Source organism: Cibotium barometz, chromosome 48 (genome assembly GCF_041138505.1).
Source record: "Cibotium barometz isolate CiBa-2024 chromosome 48, ASM4113850v1, whole genome shotgun sequence".
NCBI lineage: Eukaryota > Viridiplantae > Streptophyta > Polypodiopsida > Cyatheales > Cibotiaceae > Cibotium > Cibotium barometz.
Window position 1 is genome coordinate 30,476,045 of NC_141093.1, and position 17,926 is coordinate 30,493,970.

Consider the following 17,926-nt stretch of genomic DNA (forward strand, 5'->3'; position numbering starts at 1 on the left):
TGGGTCATTTTGGCCTTCAACAAGCGTTAGTATAAATTTCTCCCTCTCAAAGAAGAGAATCCTAACCCAAAAAAATACATATAAACAAGGTTACCAAATGAACCATACAACCTGAACATATTCTAAAGACCCATGCTCGCACATATCCAATAATATACAAATGTTGAAGAGTTTATAGTCTTTACATGATTGTAAAAACTCTCCCTTCAAGGCATAATTTATACCTTAATTCTTTGTACAAAAATGAGCATTAAGCAAAAATCACCCAACATTGCACTTTTGAAGCTGCATACCCAGCAACTTATCATGGTTTTAATCGTTGATTTTGTACTACATATACGTATAGCATATTTGATTTTTTATATTGAATAATAAATACTGTCCGCAGTTCACACGTGGGACTCGAGTCTCGCGGGAGGAAGGCGGGCCCCACGTTTTGAACAGAGGTGTTTTTCATGCTCAAAATCTGACGTGGCAGACTAGCAGCCGTACATGTAACATGACCAGTTGGCAAGCCAAATGGGAGGCTGCCATTGGCCAAGACATTCAAGGCAGTTGGAAAGCATCTTGAATGCAGTCGGTTTTTGGCTGCCTCTGAGGGTTTATCTCCACACTGCACAGATTAAGTTTTGACAGAAAGCTAGGGTTTTCTGATTCGGATTAGGGTTTGGCAGAAAGCCCGGGCTCTTTCTGTGCTTTGTAGAATTTATTTTCTCATTGCTCTTTCAGGGTTTTGGCAGCAAATTAGGGTTTTCTGAGCAAATTATTGGACAGGATTGCTCGCTCTACTGTCTCGCATCCTCGCATCAGGGCCGCTTGCATCCGCTTTCTTCACATGGCCGGAACAGGCGTTTTCCATGAGATCATCGACAAGGAGGTGTACAAGTATTACGCAGATGGGGAGTGGAGGGTTTCCGCATCTGGCAAATCTGTGACCATCACGAACCCTGCGACTCGCCAGCCACAGTACAAAGTCCAAGGTATTCTACCAATGCCTTACCCCAAAATGTCATGGCTGCTTTTTCATCAGTTCTGTCGTTCTCATGTTTATGAAGGCTGCATGGTCTCTGCGCTCAAAAATCTTCATGTCAGGCTACATTATGCATATAACGTTTTGCATGCTTTACCTGATTGTGCTCTCCTATGTAACCTTGCAGCTTGCACTCAAGAGGAGGTTAATAAGGCTCTTGAAAGTGCTAAGGCAGCCCAGAAGCTATGGGCGAAGACGCCGCTGTGGAAAAGAGCCGAGGCTTTGCACAAGGCGGCAGCCATTTTGAAGGAGTACAAAGACCCTATAGCCGCATGTCTTGTGAAGGAAATTGCCAAGCCCCAGAAGGATGCAGTGACTGAGGTTGGATTGTTTGTCTGCTTTTCCTTAAAAACATTGTGTTCTTGGTTTTGTCTTGTATGCATTGTGGTTGCATTCTCTGGACCTAGAGTTTGAAGTTTCCTTCGTATCAGGTGGTCCGATCTGGGGATCTGATATCCTACTGTGCAGAGGAAGGTGTGAGGATTTTAGCAGAGGGGAAGCTTCTTCTTTCAGACAGTTTTCCAGGAAATGACAGGAATAAATTATGCCTTGCATCCAAGGTGAAACCGATTTCCTCGACGTGTTTGATTTGGAAAATTTACCTGAATTATTTATTTACTTTTTCATTTAAGCAGTAGGGACTGCACACTTATGTCTTTCCACTTCTGGCTAACATTGAAATGCTGGCTGTGAGGTGAGATCTTTGTGCTTCCTGGTACATCCTAGATAAGGAGTGTGAGCTGGTGAGGTTGGCAAGGTGCCATGTTCAAACAGTTGGGGTGGACCTAAAAAATATGGTCACACTAACAGTAGTGTCTACCTGCTCTCTCGGAGTAGGGTTTTAAATTAATTAGTTAGTAGTTTTTTCAGAGTCTCCGTTCACACTTGTCAATGGGCAACTGGGATAATATTGAGAACACCATGCCTATGTGGGCATGCCCTTTCACACTTCTCAAAGTGCAACTGGGATGGTATTGCAAAGACCATATCCATGTGGGCATGCCTTTCTGTTGGGATGATATAGCAGCACATCAAAGATATGTAAGATATTTTCAACTGAGTAGGCCTGGCAGGTGGCTTTGCCAGAGTTTTCTTAAGGGATCTTTTTCCCCGAGAGAGAGAGAGAGAGAGAGAGAGAGAGAGAGAGAGAGAGGATGTTAATAAATATCATCTAAGAGACTAATACAAGCAACACATCAGTTCGGGAGTGAGGGTATATAAGCAAATTCAAGCCCCAATATTAATTAAGGACTAAGAGTTCATTGGGCTAGAAAGTGAAAAAACAAGGAAAACAAAAATACATGAGTCAGCTAGTGGAATTTTGTGAGCCACAGGCTTACCAATTGAAGACTGAGAATATGCTGATTTTAGGATGCAGAACTCCTGTTTGAGAGCTTGTCCTTCACAGAGGACCGCCACTTTTTTGCTTTACATGCTGCCTTCACTTTCTCTAATTTTGCTCTCTTTTGCGTAAGCTGTGCGGGTATGAGCTCCTCTGTTAGCTAGATCCTTGTACTCTTTAGAGTTCTGTTTGGCAAAGGATTGCTCATTGGGTTGAATCTAAGATATGGCTTCTTCATCCCATGTGATAGTTGATGTGGCGTCGAATACATTCTTCTGTATCTCTGGATTCATGTCTCAGTGCCTCCCCTCAGAAGCCCCCCCGACATGGATTTGAAGGGCACAATGCTCTCTGCTTTTGTGCTCCTCGATTTTCGAGGTCGAGGTCAAGGTCGAGAGAACACTAAGATCAGTTTCTGAGGTGTCTCAAGACAAGTCCTTAATGGGTGTGCCCTAATCAAGCTTTGATTGGGTGGTCTTGTGGGTTGGTGTCTTCCTCAATCTGCATTGGCCATTCTTGGTAATGAAAGAAGTGAGGAGTGTTTGCCTGGTATCTTCCTGCCTGCAATCGTGCTTTTTCAGGTGTTTCTCTTCAGGTCAAGGTTGTCGATTATGTTACGTACCCTCCATTACGAGGGTTGATGGCCAAAATGAAACTTGTGGTCCAAAAATGTCACATGCATCCCACACGTGGATGCCACGTGGACATATTTGTGTACAGGTGCAAGGCCAATGGTGGTTACTTGGTCCCTACATCTTTCGCATTTTGGGGGGCACTAGTGCGTTTGCCCACACCATGGCCGGTAATGCATAAAATATGGGCCCTTTTGCGCAAAGGGCCACTGTTCCACTCATGCCCACAATATTTGAATTTTGCACCTGCATGTAACATACTCTTGCCTACGGGTCTCACAATAGTCACGTGCTCCCATTGCAGGCCTTTGGGTCTCCCCATCTTGAATTTGGAGTCCTGTTAAGCCCCAATTTTCACCAAGTTCAATGGAAATACTACACTAAAAGTCCCAGTTTTTCAGAAATAAAAAACCAAGCCCCAATTTTTGCAGGTTTGTAAAAGGATTAATTTCTGCAAACCCCAATTTTCCCAAATTTTTAAAAGCCTAATTTTTGCAAATTTTCTGCAGGTTGGAGGTTGGGGCCCTGCACAGTGCAGGCTGGGGCCTAGGCATTGGGCCCTACTGTAGCCTGTGATGGGCCATGGCCTAGCCGCCCAGCCAATTGCAGCCATACTGCTGTACAGGATCACGGGTCGTGACCACTGACGGGCGTACCTGGCTGAATGGGTCCTGGTTGGCAGCACTGACGGGTGCAGAGGCACGGAAGCAGAGGCTCGAAGTTGGCACAACTTTGAAGTGGGTGCAAGAAAGTGCACCTGTCAAATACAAACAAAAAAAACCCTGCACATATGAAACCCCAATTTCATTCGCGTTTTTTTCGAACGTTTTCGAACGTTTGCCTCACCAATGATATGAACCAACCATTCGCGAACGATGTGAACTATGGCTGGAAGCCCTTCTCTTTCCAGTGTGACTCTTGCCCTTCGAAGGGTGTTTGGTTTTAGCCTCGAGAATGTAAGCGGGACAATCACCCACACACACAGTGGATGGTATTGTTGAGGTTAGAAAGAACCTTGACCACTCCCACCATGGCGACATCAGACTACAAGAGAGAATAGGTGATGCTCGGAGAGACAGCCATGTCTATAGGTATGGCTTCTTGGAGCACTTGTGGTGTGGAGACCAGTTGGCACTTATGGGGCCTCATGTAGGCCATGAAGCACCAAAGTGATCAATTGCAATAGAATCAAGATAGGATGCTTGCCTTGGAGAATTGGTTACCTCTTCCACCTTCTTCTCCCCCCCTTCGTTCTCTCCCTCTTCCTGCTTCAGTTCTGACCGTGACACCTATCTCTACCTCTTCTTCTTGTACCATTTCTACCACCGATGTAGTGTTAAAGCAGCATGTGCTCCAATAGCAACATGAGTTGAAGATGCGCGAGCTTGAGCTTTGGGTGCAAGTAGTCCACGAAACAGCACCTTGAAGGTTGTGATGCAAAAGCCTGATGGTTGGCTGGAGAATAAGAAGAGCAAAGAGGACACGTGGAACATGATTGATTCCTTGTATTTCTTGACGCTAGGGCGGCACCGATGACTTCCTCGACTTATCTTCATGAGATGGTAAATTTTAGTTAGTATATTGGTGGACTCAATCCCACAGCTTTGTATTCTTGGATTCATTAGTTTGCTGGTGGTAGCAAGTCTTGAATGTAGAAAAGGTTGTGTTAGCAAGTTGTTAGCGTGAGGTAATATCTTGGTGAATTACTTAGCACAGGCAAACACACTGTTTAGGGTTGCTGACTATAAATTGGACCAGTTCTTCATTGACCTAAAGAGGCGGTTCTTACCTCCTCACTATCTTGAGTGACTTGAAGTTGAAGAGGAGCTGAAGCGATTGTGCTAGAACATGCAACCAATTCTCCTGTTTGCCAACTACCACTCACTTGGATTTGCAATTGCCCAAATCCAAGGACAAGAAAGGTTAGTTCCTATTTGGCTTGGACACGCAAATTCAATGGGATGTGTGTAAGTTTGAGCCCACGACCTTTGAACAGGCTCTAGTGCTTGAGCAAAGTGCCGAAAGAAAGTACAACTGTCAAATCCCTAGAGAATCTCCTCGTAGAACACTCCTGGTACAAGACTCGAAACCTGCAAACAAACGAAACAAACAGGACAGGGGTGCAGGTCTGACTCACCTCCCAACCTTGACAGCCGTGGGCAAGTCCACAAGTCTTGGCTGTCTCCACACCGAGCCACGAGCTGAGCTAACTAGATGGACGCACCGACCAATCTCTACCTCGTGACGTCCCATACCGCCACGAAGCTACCCTTGCGGGCCTCGAAACTGCTGTCGGCCTCGGCTGCATGAAGCAGGTGCACGTCTGCACTAGATTCGAAACTGCTGTCGGTCTCGGCTGCATGAAGCAGGTGCACGTCTGCACTATATCCAAGCTCTTGACCATAGAGCTCTCACAAAGACACGCGAGACTCTATATGACTAATGACTAACCTTGGCCACCCTTTTATAGGCTCTTGGCCGGTCATCGGGTGTCCACACTTGGGCGCTCGCCCGTCTTTACTTGGGTGCCTGCCCGCTAGTCTATCCCTAATTCAGCTCGTCAATCAGCCTGCCTAGCTCCAAGCTTCTCCAAACCTCGAAGCTAGTCTTGTGTGTGTGTAGCACATGGTAGATACACACTGTGCACATGACATACTCTCCTTCCTCTAAGAGCTCACTCCTGAGCTCACTAAAAAGCGAGGGTAATCTCTTTGAAGAGTAGTCAATGTCTCCCATGTAGCGTCCTCCTCAACACGATCCTTCCACTTGATCTTGTATTCCGTGATAAGCGTATTACGTAATCTTCTTTCACGAAATCCAAGAATCTTTTCAGGTTCGTGTGGAACAAATGTCATGTCCTCGACATCTATGATTTCTCGAGGAGTAACTAATTGGTCTGTTTCACCCAGTACTTTCTTAAGTCTACTGACATGAAATACAGGATGAACTTTCACATGAGAAGGCAAATCCAATACATATGCAACTGAACTAATCCGTCGTGTTACACGAAATGGTCCACAGTATCTAGGGGATAATTTCGGAGATTGACCTGTTCGTAAAGTCTCGAAATCTTTTAGAACTCGCAAATACACCATCGTTCTTTCAGAGAACTCTCTGGGTGAACGATGTCTATTAGAATAAAATCTGTCTCGGTCTTGAGAACTTCTAATAGATTCCTTCGCAACTTGTAACATTTCTTACATATCTTGCAAAAAATTACGTGCGGCATTATGCTGAAGCCTTGAGAATCCCACTGTAACAGGTGATCTAGGTTGAAAACCATACATAAGCATGAAAGGACTAAAACCTGTACTCGTATGCTTAGTACTATTATATGCAAATTCTAACATAGGAAGATAATCCTCCCATGAACTCTACCTTTTGGATACATATGCTCGAAGCATATCCTCCAAAATTTGATTCACTCTTTCAGTTTGGCCATCAGATTATTGAGGATGATATGAGGAACTCAAATTCAAAGTTATTTTCAACTTCTCAAAAACAAGTTTCCAAAAATCACTCGTAAACTTAGAGTCCCTATCACTGACTATGTATTGCGGTAACCCGTACAGTCTAAACAATTGCTCGATAAACTGCCTTGCTAATTGCGTAGCTGTAATGGTCTTCCGCATCGGTAAAAATCTAGCCATTTTTGCCAAGCGATCTACCACAACCCAAATAGAATTGTGGCCTTGATGTGTTCTTGGCAATCCAGTAATAAAATCCATGGAAATACTTTCCCATTTATTACCTGGGATTTGCAAAGGATGCAACAACCCATCCTGTCTAAAGCGTTCAGCTTTATTTGCTTGACAAACTTGACACTTGAGAACATAATCTTCTACATACCCTTTCATCTTTGGCCAATAAAAAGTGTGTTTCACTAACGATAATGTCCTGTGTACCCCAGGGTGTCCAGCAAAAGAGGCGTGACACGCCTTAAGAATCTTGGACCTAATGTCTGGAATCTGTGATACACAAATTTTGTCATTACGGAATAGTAAACCATTCTGAATCATCCACTGGCCTCCTGCAGTCTGAATGGTAGGCTACTCAGTCATCGAGTCTTGGTCAATTAATGAGCTCCCGTCCTGGATCTTCTGCCAAAATGGACCAAAATAACTATCAGTCCTGCAAAGCCCTCGCAATGACTAAAACAAGTCAGTAGAAATCTCGGTGAATGACAAAGTATTCACCTCTCTAATTCGACTAAGCGCATCTGTGACACTATTCATGGACCCTTTTCTATAACGAATCTCAAAATCAAAATCTTTGGCATAGTCACTGGCATCAATTTCAAGAACATAAGGCCGATTAGGATAGAGTAATGCTAAGATAGGTGCTTGCTTGACTCTATCTTTCAAAAGTCTGAAGGCTATATCCAGATCATTATTCCAAGTGATAGGCTGATTTGACTTACGTCCAACGACCTTTCAACAAGTCGGTCATCGGTAGTGTGAGCTGAGAGTACTCCCGCACAGATTTATGAAGAAAAACAACAAAACCGAGAAAAGAACGAAGTTGTTTCACTATTCGTGGTATAGGCCAGGCCAGAACCTTCTGAACTTGGTCACAGTCAATGCTCAATTCATCTCTAGTGATCTTGTGTCCCAAGTAAATGATGTCTGTCATGAAAAACTCACATTTACTTAATTTAGCATATAGTCGATTTTGTCTTAAAATGATTAAGACAATCGTGAGGTGTCTAACGTGATCCTCAAGAGTACGACTATATATCAAAATATCATCTAGGAACACCACCACAAATTTTCCCAAATGTTCACGAAAAAGATCGTTCATCATCTGTTGGAAAGTGGCTGGAGCATTGGTTAACCCAAAAGATAATACGAGAATCTCGTAATGGCCATACCTAGTCCGAAAGGCGGTTCTTTCGACATGCCTTTCATGAATACGTATCTAGTGATAGCCAGTACGTAAATCTATCTTTGTGAAATATTTCGCTCCTGCTAACCGGTCAATCAGGTCATCTGATCTCTGGAGAGGATAACGGTTCTTAATTGTCAACTTGTTCAATCTCTTGTAATCTATACACATTCTCTAGGTGTTGTCCTCCTTTCTCCTAAGCAACACAGGTGCACCCCAAGGTGATTTACTTGGACGGATCTGGCCTATCCTCAAATAATCTTCGAGTTGTTTGGCCAACTCATCTTTCTCAGCTTAACTCATCCTGTGCGGTGGAATACTAACAGGGTGAGCACCAGGGATCAGGTCAATACGATGATCTACTGTCCTTTCAGGTGGTAAGTCCGATGGCAGTTCCTTAGGAAATACATCTTGAAACGAATCAAGTATCTTTTGTAATTCTTTGCTTTCAAATACACTTAATTCATTGACATCCATAGAAGGTATGAGAAATGAAGAAAGTGGAATCAATACACAATGGAAAGCAGTATACAAAGAAGAATCCATTATATTATCAAAATCAATTGTATTTACAAGAGGTCCCTGAGAGGGATATATACAATCACCTAAGATACCATACTGGGTGTTCTTATGTTCAAAAGAAAAAATATGACTAGATCAATCTATTTGGTCTATTTGGACTTAAAGAGTCTTAAACCACTCAATCCCTAATAACAAGTCTACATGTTCTAGGTGCATAATATAGCATTCCAGAGTATCTTTGTAGTCCTGAATCCGGATCGGTAGCGTCTCCACCTTTCGATCCCATACTTGCCGACCCGCAGGTAGGCGTACCTCAGAGGTATGATTGCTGGGTGTTGTGTCAAGATCCAATTTCTGCACAAGTTTGTAATTAACAAAGTTGTGTAATTAACAAAGTTGTGTGAGCTGCCAGGGTCTAGAAGAATGTGGATTCTATGGCCATTCACTTCTCCATAAACTTGGAGAAGATCATGCAAGCCAAAAACTTTAGAGTTGAACAGACAATCAAAACATGCACTAGGGCGAGAAAGTGCAGTAACTGACGTACCTGTCAAAGACAACTGGTTAGCTGCCTTTGGCTTGGGTCTTGCGTTGGTCTTTGCATCCTTTTGCTTTGGGCACTTGTTACGCATGTGTCCTTTTTATTGGCAAATGAAGCAACGTCCCTCCTTCTTGAGCTTCAAAGCCTTAAGGAGACGTTTCTTCTTTGCGGGTGTCGAAGTTGAATACTTCGAAGGTTGGTTCGAAGACTTTTCTTCGGTCGTGCTAGCCATTGGTGTGGAGAACTTTCTTTTGTGCTTGTTTCCCTGCTCGGTAACGGGTTTAGACTTGGAAGAGATCATTGTATCATCATAGATACGAGCGGAATGAATGGCTTCGTCCAAAGTTTTGCATTTGTTGTTTTTAACCTGTAAACGGTATGAGTCGGGTAAACTGGCTACGAAGAACCCCAAAAGAGTTGTGGGAACCATCTTCGTAGCTTTTATCTACAAGTTCCTAAATTTTTGGAGATAGACCTCATAAGTGAGGTTCTGCGAGGTCATGGTCAAAGTAGTAAACCGAGCAACATCATCCTCTTTCTTGAGGAAATCTTTCTTGAAGACGTCTTCGAATTGTGCCCGAGTCGTTGGTTTAGCATTGAGTTCCTTCCACCAAAGCAAAGCTTTGCCTCAGAGGAACCCTGTTGCCAATTGGATCTTTTTTCCATCGTCATATGGATGAAACTGAAAATGGACTTGCCACTTATGTAGCCAAGTGCCCACTATCTCCTTGGTACGCTGCTTTTGCTCGCCCCCAAACTGTTCCGGAGTAATATTGGGGCCTAAAGCAAATGCCAAGGCATCCATACCCGAAAGAGTAGATAGGGTAGTGGTCAACAAAGAGATGGGAGTTCTGTAAAGCCTGCATCTGCACGGCAATTTGTGCTTGACGTTCCGAGGAAGAAGCTTCGAGAGTAACTTTAAACTCTTGGAAATCTGATTTTGATACATAATCGTTGAAAAGATCGGCATCAGTGGCTTCCGTAGCCGGCAGGTCTTCACGTTCGATAAAGGGCTCCAACTCGGATTCTTGGGTCGACATCTTGAAGAGGGCAAGAGGAGGGAAAATATTTATCTTGCACAAGGAGAGTGCTAGAGAGCTTGAGAACTCGAGAGATGTGTGGCAAGAAGTCCGCTGAAGGGGAATTTATAGGCTTCCCCAAAAGCTAACTTTAGCTTTTGCTTTTGTGTTTTTTTTGGGGCAAAATAATAAAAAAAAATAAATAATAATAATAATAATAATAATAAAATATATATATTCTGTTTTCTTTAAAAAAAAGAAAAAGAAAAAAAAACACTTATAAAGCAATACTTAGGTTTTTAAACCCTTTTTTTTAAACATTCTGGTAATTAGATGGGTCTTGTAAACCCTCTAGCGAAGGCTCAAAAACAAAAGCAACGCGTGTATTTTTTAAAAAAAACAAAAGCCAAAAAATATCGAAAGCTTTTTTCCACCCGGCGACTGCTTTTCTCTGTAGGAACCGTAGCGCCACCCATCGACTACTCTTTGCGCTCGCTTGCAAGCGCCGACTGGAGTGCCTGGAGTGCCGCTGTGCATCTGTGTGCACCGCCTGCTTGCTTGTGTGTACTGCCTGACAGCATGTACCAGCCCGCCTGCCTGAAACTGGTGTAAAGCTCATACAGCTGGCGTCTTCGCTCATAAGGGCTGCGCAACCACTTATGCACCACACAGCTATAACCAGACAGTCCTCATAACCATAGACGCTACTTCTCTCTCTCTCTCTCTCTCTCTCTCTCTCTCTCTCTCTCTTACAAGAACACAACCGACTGGCTTTTACTACTACTCTCTCCTCAAACTGTTTACACAGTTGAAAACACCTAAGCCCTACTTCTTGCAAAGTAAACCAACCCATACAAGACCAACCCTTCTTCACGGGTTCCCACGATGAAAAAGTAACATATTGAATCGGAAAAAACAGTAGTATGCACAGAAAGAACAGCAACTTGGATGCCACGTGGACATACCTGTACGTTACAAGTGCGAAGGCCTATGGTGGTTACCTTGTCTCTTGTGAGCCCTTGTCCAAGGGATGAGTTAGCCAGGAATCCACTGTAGAGCGTCAAGTCAGGTGTGCATGTCCCGCACGTATTTGTAACCCTCTAAAATGATGTAGAGGTGTTCCGGGAACTTATTACGCCTGTAGCCGGGTGTACATACTAAGAACCAGTCTAGGACTAGGAGTCAGTATTCTGGAGCGTGCACGTGTGTGAACCTATCCCAGGAATCGCAACTTATTAGGCTTGCAGCCGGCTGTATAGGCACCAAGTCTAGGACTAGGAGTCAGTGTTGGAAGCGTGCATGTGTGTGAACCCATCCCAGGGATGGCATCTAGCAACATGTGGAAGGCGGAAGATGGTGAGCTGAGGGCCATGGGTTGTGGAAAGACTTTGGCCAGGTCCATGCTCGTGAAAAGGACCTATAGGGGCTGCCCAGTCTTATGGGCCCGCATGTGTGAAAAATGGCCTTTTTACAAGTCGGAGCCTTTGTGCAAGTTGGCCAGCATATTCAGCCCAATTCTCCCCTAGATGTAGGTCGCGTGTTCTCTTTCTCTCTCTGCACTCTATCCTCTTCATATTGTGCAATTCATCGTCAAGATTGAAAGTGCCGAATTCCGTTAATCAAAGTATAATACTTGTTAGTAAACTTCTGCATGTCACAAAAAAAGTGGCAAAACTCAAGATTTGGTTGATTGATAGGCTTTCAGTTCTTTTCCTCAAATGGAGTGTGAGTGCAACATAGCTAAACCTTGACCATAATTGAAGGCCGTCTCTTATTCCTGGTCGAGTTTTACCCTAGCTTTGCTGGAAAATGTTCTTGAGAGGTCACTTACCTTTCTTATTACATGAGATCTAGTTGTGGAAAGGGAAAAGTGAAAATTCATAGGCGTCCGTCTCTATTTGGATCCGCTAACCCTATGCCTTTTAATCCTCATGCAGGTAGAGGGCCACCATCTGTGGTCCTTGTACTTGACTCTATGCAGAGCTGAACCCCGCTGGAACAAATATTGATAGCACCCATGAATCTCATAGAATGCTGAACAATTGGGTAAAGCATGTTCCTCTTGTTTACTACACACTATTTGTATTTGGTGCTCCCTGCACTCCCTTGTGAGGTCTACCTCTTGTCATGTCTCTTCATGCAACCTATGTGATGAAACACGGGGCTGCCCCATAGAAATTCACAATGAACTGTCGAGTATCCCTGGTATTTTGATAAACCCTTGCTCTGTAGAGTGTGAAAGTGGCCTCTATGTAGATTCGCCACTCATTCTGGATGCGAGCATGTCATGTTGAACCCATGCCTGGCGGTTTCTGAAACTTTGTTTCACTCCTACTTGGTTCATGTGGCTTCCTGTGATTGTATTTGGTTTTTCTTTTTTGGGTGGGGGAGTGGGGGAGTTTTGATGGGCCCATTTTTCGTAAGTTGCACTCTGGAGTCCCTCTATACGGAGGGATTGGGCTGGTTGGTTTTCAAATTTTCATAACCTACATGCTCCTAGTTTCTTTAGGTACTGTAACTGACTTGATACTTTTTGCAGATCCCCTTGGGGGTAGTGCTTGCTATTCCTCCATTCAACTACCCTGTGAATTTGGCTGTGTCTAAAATTGCACCTGCCCTCATAGCAGGCAATGCTGTGGTGTTGAAGCCGCCAACCCAAGTGAGTATATTTTATTATTTTGTTCAGAGCAGGATCATTCATCATATAATTTAGTGTACAGATGTCTATTTTTTAAATAATAATATCACATCCTTGTTGTCAGGGAGCTGTTGCTGGGCTCCACATGGTCCACTGCTTCCATCTAGCTGGATTTCCTAAAGGACTTATCAGTTGCATCACTGGAAAAGGTTCTGAGATTGGTGATTTTCTCACCATGCACCCAGGAGTGAACTGTATAAGGTATGAAGCTTTGCTTTGTGTTCTAACTTCTTCGACAAATATGAAATGCAAAAAGGGGCTTGCTAGCATATGTTTTAAGATTGATGTGGTTAGTTCTAATCACAAGTATACTAGCTATTAGCTGTGCTGGAGGAGTATGCTTAAGTCTTTCAAGAGGAAAAACATACGTGCTATTTTTAGCCCAATGGCTGTTATACAAGGGTCCCCAAGAACTGGTAGACTAGTTGTTTATGTAAAATTCTGGTAAAAACTTATGACATTTGTCCAAACTGTTTTTTTTTTCTGTCTGAAAGTGAAGAAAAAGTTGAATAAACATACAACCAGTTCTCTCTTTAATACTATTCGAAGATGCATGATACTTTGTGAAGATGCAGGAGATTCTTTAGTCATTAATACTACATGCACAGTTCCTTCTACATGAATATGATTGCTTGCAACTGGTTGTGCATGCATGCTGCTTATCCATGTAACCTGCAGCTGATGCACGTTTGCTTTTCATAACTTGGTGGGTGTGGAATGTAAAGCTTTTGAGTGGATACCACAATTCACCATGGTTGCATGTAGCTAGGTACATTGAACATCTTCGTAGTCTTCTTTCCTGGAGCTTGCAGCTTTAGGGGTAAAGTATCAGCAACCATATGCCTTGGTCTTCAGTGCCAGCCTCATCATAGAGAAGTGATCAAAGTTTGAAGAAGGCAGTGTCTCGGAGATCAAATTATTTTATATTTCCTGATTTACAAGCAGTAATTTGAAAAACTGAAACACACGCGCAGAGTGCAGTAAGATCTGCCATGCATAACATATTGTATACATGTAATTGGTCTGGTGTGCGTCATAGGTGCATCAGTATTTCTTCTTTGGCATACATGCACCGTGCATTGAATCCACCTCACGGAGTAAGTAAAATAATGTTAAAAGTAGTGGTATTTCACTTGCACCAAAGGCTCCCACTTATTCTACACCTCTCATACCATGTCATAGGATTTCTCTTTTGGCAGTGAGGATCTTCTACCTCCATTCCCAAAGTGTGCTAGAAGGGGTTATGGCTTTCTGTATCTTCTTCTAAAGCACCTGATCACTGCTGCACCCCTCAAAAGCAGCAAGCAATCAACCTTCCCGGCCTGAACCTGTCATTGATCTTTCTTCTCAGTTCCAATTTTGTTAGCAATCAGTACTCTCTGCTCTTGGGGTTCGAGACTGTTGAGTTCTTGCAGGGTCGGCATATTCGGGCACTTAAAAATCTCTCACATCATTGTGTGTGTGTGTGTGTGTGTGTGAGAGAGAGAGAGAGAGAGAGAGAGAGAGAGAGAGAGAGAGAGGACTCATTTGCTCATTGTTCTCGACAGCTTTACCGGAGGTGATACTGGCATTGCCATTTCAAAGAAGGCAGGCATGGTCCCCCTTCAAATGGAGCTTGGAGGCAAGGATGCTTGCCTTGTGCTTGAGGATGCAGATCTTGATCTTGCTGCAGCAAATATTGTCAAAGGTGGTTACTCATACAGGTGCGACCTGGATAGAAGTGCTGGTCGTACATGGTTTTGGTGATTTTATATTTTGGTTATATCATGCAAATGTGTTGTATCTTGAACAGTGGCCAGCGATGTACTGCTGTTAAAGTTGTTTTAGTCATGGAATCGGTAGCCGATGTACTTGTTCAGAAGGTTACTACCAGGATGAGCAAGCTGACAGTTGGTGCACCAGAAGATGACTGTGATGTAACTGCTGTCGTGAGTGAGTCATCGGCCAAGTTTATTGAAGGGCTAGTTGTGGATGCAAAGGAGAAAGGCGCGAAGTTCTGTCAGGTAAGCAGCTTGCTATGCTTTTCCTCTTCACAGGGTCCAAGTTTGCTTTCTCATTATTTTCCTTTACAGCTAGACAATCTGAACCCAGAAGGTTCCCTTCTCAATGTTCCAAAGCGTTGTATATTTGTCATGTGCTTGTATAAGATGCCCTTCATACATGTCCGTTTGGCAAAAAGCTGTTGGTGGGCATCTTTTGTCTGGGGAATGATATCATCACATTGTCTGGTGGACGGAACTAGAATGGGCTTGCTGTTTTAGCTGGGTCACTGACTGTTTTGGGGTATGTCCAACAGCAAAAAGCTCTTGGTGGGCATCTTTTGTCCAGGGGACCGAATCTTCACGCCATGGCACTAGAACAGGCCTACCATCTTAGCTATAGGTCATGTATTCTATCGTGGTCGTAGTAAAAAGCATGAAATATTAGTCCTGGGAGCTTTGAACCCGCGACCCCCACCATATGACTTGCTTGCCTTAATCACTTTGGTTTACACACCCAATTACTATCTACACTGCCTCGTTTATGAAACTCTGAACTGATATTCACCCTGCTCTTGTGAAGACCCAGATGGACAACTGCTGAGGCTGTTCTTTCATGGAGGTGGATCAGGGGTTTTTTCTTCCTCTCGTCTGCAGATGTATCTAAAGCGCTTGTAATTCTCATTCTTTCGTTTCTTTTGGCAGGAATACAAAAGAGAAGGGAACCTCATTTGGCCTCTGCTCATTGACAATGTGCGGCCTGACATGAGGATTGCTTGGGAGGAGCCATTTGGGCCTGTGCTACCAATTATCAGGATCACCACTGTGGAGGAGGGAATCCATCATTGCAATGCAAACAATTTTGCTTTACAGGTATGGATGCAGTCATGCAAGGGCCATGTGAAACATGTCATGGGTCTAACTTGGGATCAGTGAGTTCAGAGTTTTCTTATGCATTGCAGGGTTGTGTATTTACCAAAGATATCAACAAAGCCATCATGATCAGTGATGCAATGGAGACAGGAACAGTGCAAGTCAATTCGGCTCCTGCTCGTGGACCTGATCACTTCCCTTTCCAGGTTCCAGTCTAGCCCTAGTGTGGTTTCCTTACTGGACATGTCGTGTTTTTGGGTCATAACATTCACTTATTTTGCAGGGTCTTCGCGACAGTGGTATTGGGTCTCAGGGCATCACTAACAGCATAAACATGATGACAAAAGTGAAAAGCACAGTAATCAATCTGCCTGGTCCTTCATATACCATAGGATAGCTGTGCTGGTATACGATGAATTTCGAAATGAAACACCTGGAGGATCCTATTCATCTTTGTTAGTAGAAGAACAGGGGAGGGCCTATTGGTAGTATATGATTGTACTCTAAAAGCTTTAGCAGAACAGTGACCTATACTCAATGATCCTTTTTTTTTGTATAAAGTCTTCTTTGGCAGTGTTGGCAGAAACATAAAAAGTGGGGAGAGCCTACTTACCCTTAACATAGAGAGGCATGCATGCTTAACAAATGAGGAGTGTATTTCTTGAGGGGTTCATTTATTGACTTCGAGCTTTGAAGGCATTCCAAAATAATCAGTTGGATTTTCCACATAATGCACGCATTTCAACAATAATTGGTAGGATTTTCCACGAAATGAGTTGAGATGTGATATAACCCCTATCACAGGCGCAATTTACCATGTGTTATAAGAAATTTGACTGTGTGCAACATTGTATCACTCATGTTATGTTACCCTAGGGTTTAGGGTTGTGAGCCTTGGGTTGGCATGAGTGGGTGCTTCGTGTGACGTGCTTGTTGGATATTGTCTGGTTGGCGGATTTGTGTAGTATGCATGTGGGATCTAATTCCTTCACTGTTTACTCCAATCTAATTCCTTAACTGCCTACACAGCCAACAGTAAAGGGATGCAACCATTGGCACTTTTTGTGCTTTACAGACTTAACCCAAGCAAAACTACATGATGATGAAACAATCTCAATGATTTTGTATCTGAGAGTACTGATGGAAACCTACCTATTATAATAAGACCTTCTCTTGCATCTCTTACCACCACTAACAAGTACCCCCTATTTAACAGTGAGCACTCCATCTTGGCAAACTTTTTGGTAGTAAGAGGTAATTACCTATGTGGCAGGCACAGGGATGCTCACTCTGACACAGTCATTTCAAACTTAACCATACCATGGTTTAGGGCCAAATTTGGTGTCCAACCACATAATTGCCCCTAATCGTTTCTTAATAAGTTTCTCTCAACATAACCCCCCCACCACCCCCCCCCCCCCCCCCCCCCGCCAATGAGGTAGAAAAGACTAAGGTTTAACCTTTTATTTAATGAAACACGTGAGAAAACTAGCACCTTCTACACACCCTAGTGCCCATTCTCCATTTACATGAGATTTGCACCCCTCAACTTGCCAAGCTTTGTATTAAATAATTAGGAATGTAGCCGATGATCATTTAATACATTACAATTGTTTTAGCGTAAATATATATCATAGATATTTTATTTTAGGGTGTAGTGGTTTTTTATTGAAATTAAATTTGTCTATTTTTTTAAAAGGAGAAATTTCAATACTAAAGGACGAGCCTATGAAGTGGATAGTCCAAAGATATTGCTTTTTTAAGAGGGCTCACTCAAGTAAGCAAGCATGCACACTCAATACACTTCATCAACACACACAAACATGCACCAAAGGCGTGGTCCAATTGCAAAAGACTGCAATGAAATTACGACTACGAACACGCGAATTCGCTGTTGTTGTGTTGAGAGAATAGAAACGCTTTTGGGAATTATCCATTGGGTAATCAAGCTTTGCATAAATCAAATCTTGGAAGGTTTGATTGACTGGTTGGTGAGTTCCAAACTCTCTCAAATTTACTTAACAAGCATTAAGTTGTGATTAATGCTAATGAGGTCATCATTTGTGAGTCTTTCAAGCTTTAAGGCTCAAGGGGTGGAGTTTCTCTTACACTTTTTCAACTCAGATCATCAAACCCTCTTGGTTTACCACTTCAATTGTGCACTTCAAGATCGAAATGTTTTTTTTGTAGCAAAGTGATTAGTGAAATGTGGTGGTTTTAGGGCTTCATTAACATTCATTTGCAGTTGTTTTCACAATGCCCTATTATTGTGAGTCTTCCAATGTAAACAATCTTAAGGCCAAGAAGAAATTCGGAAAGGCCAAACTCAAAACAAGCTCAAAACCATACTATTATGCATATGCTACAGGAATTTCTGAGCGATAATACGCATTTATATTGAGAGGA

The 17,926-nt window shown here is 43.1% G+C and overlaps 1 protein-coding gene across 1 annotated transcript; it reads left to right on the forward strand.

The window, feature by feature from the left end:
• Positions 1-267: 267 nt before the first annotated feature.
• On the forward strand, positions 268-16,248 carry LOC147611062 (NADP-dependent glyceraldehyde-3-phosphate dehydrogenase-like). The gene is made up of 10 exons (XM_086785707.1): positions 268-980; positions 1,158-1,351; positions 1,462-1,590; positions 12,510-12,629; positions 12,733-12,869; positions 14,216-14,371; positions 14,461-14,671; positions 15,353-15,520; positions 15,610-15,726; positions 15,804-16,248. The coding sequence occupies exons 1-10, from the start codon at positions 836-838 to the stop codon at positions 15,915-15,917; spliced, it is 1,491 nt and encodes a 496-aa protein (XP_086641833.1). The 5' UTR covers positions 268-835; the 3' UTR covers positions 15,918-16,248.
• Positions 16,249-17,926: the final 1,678 nt, after the last annotated feature.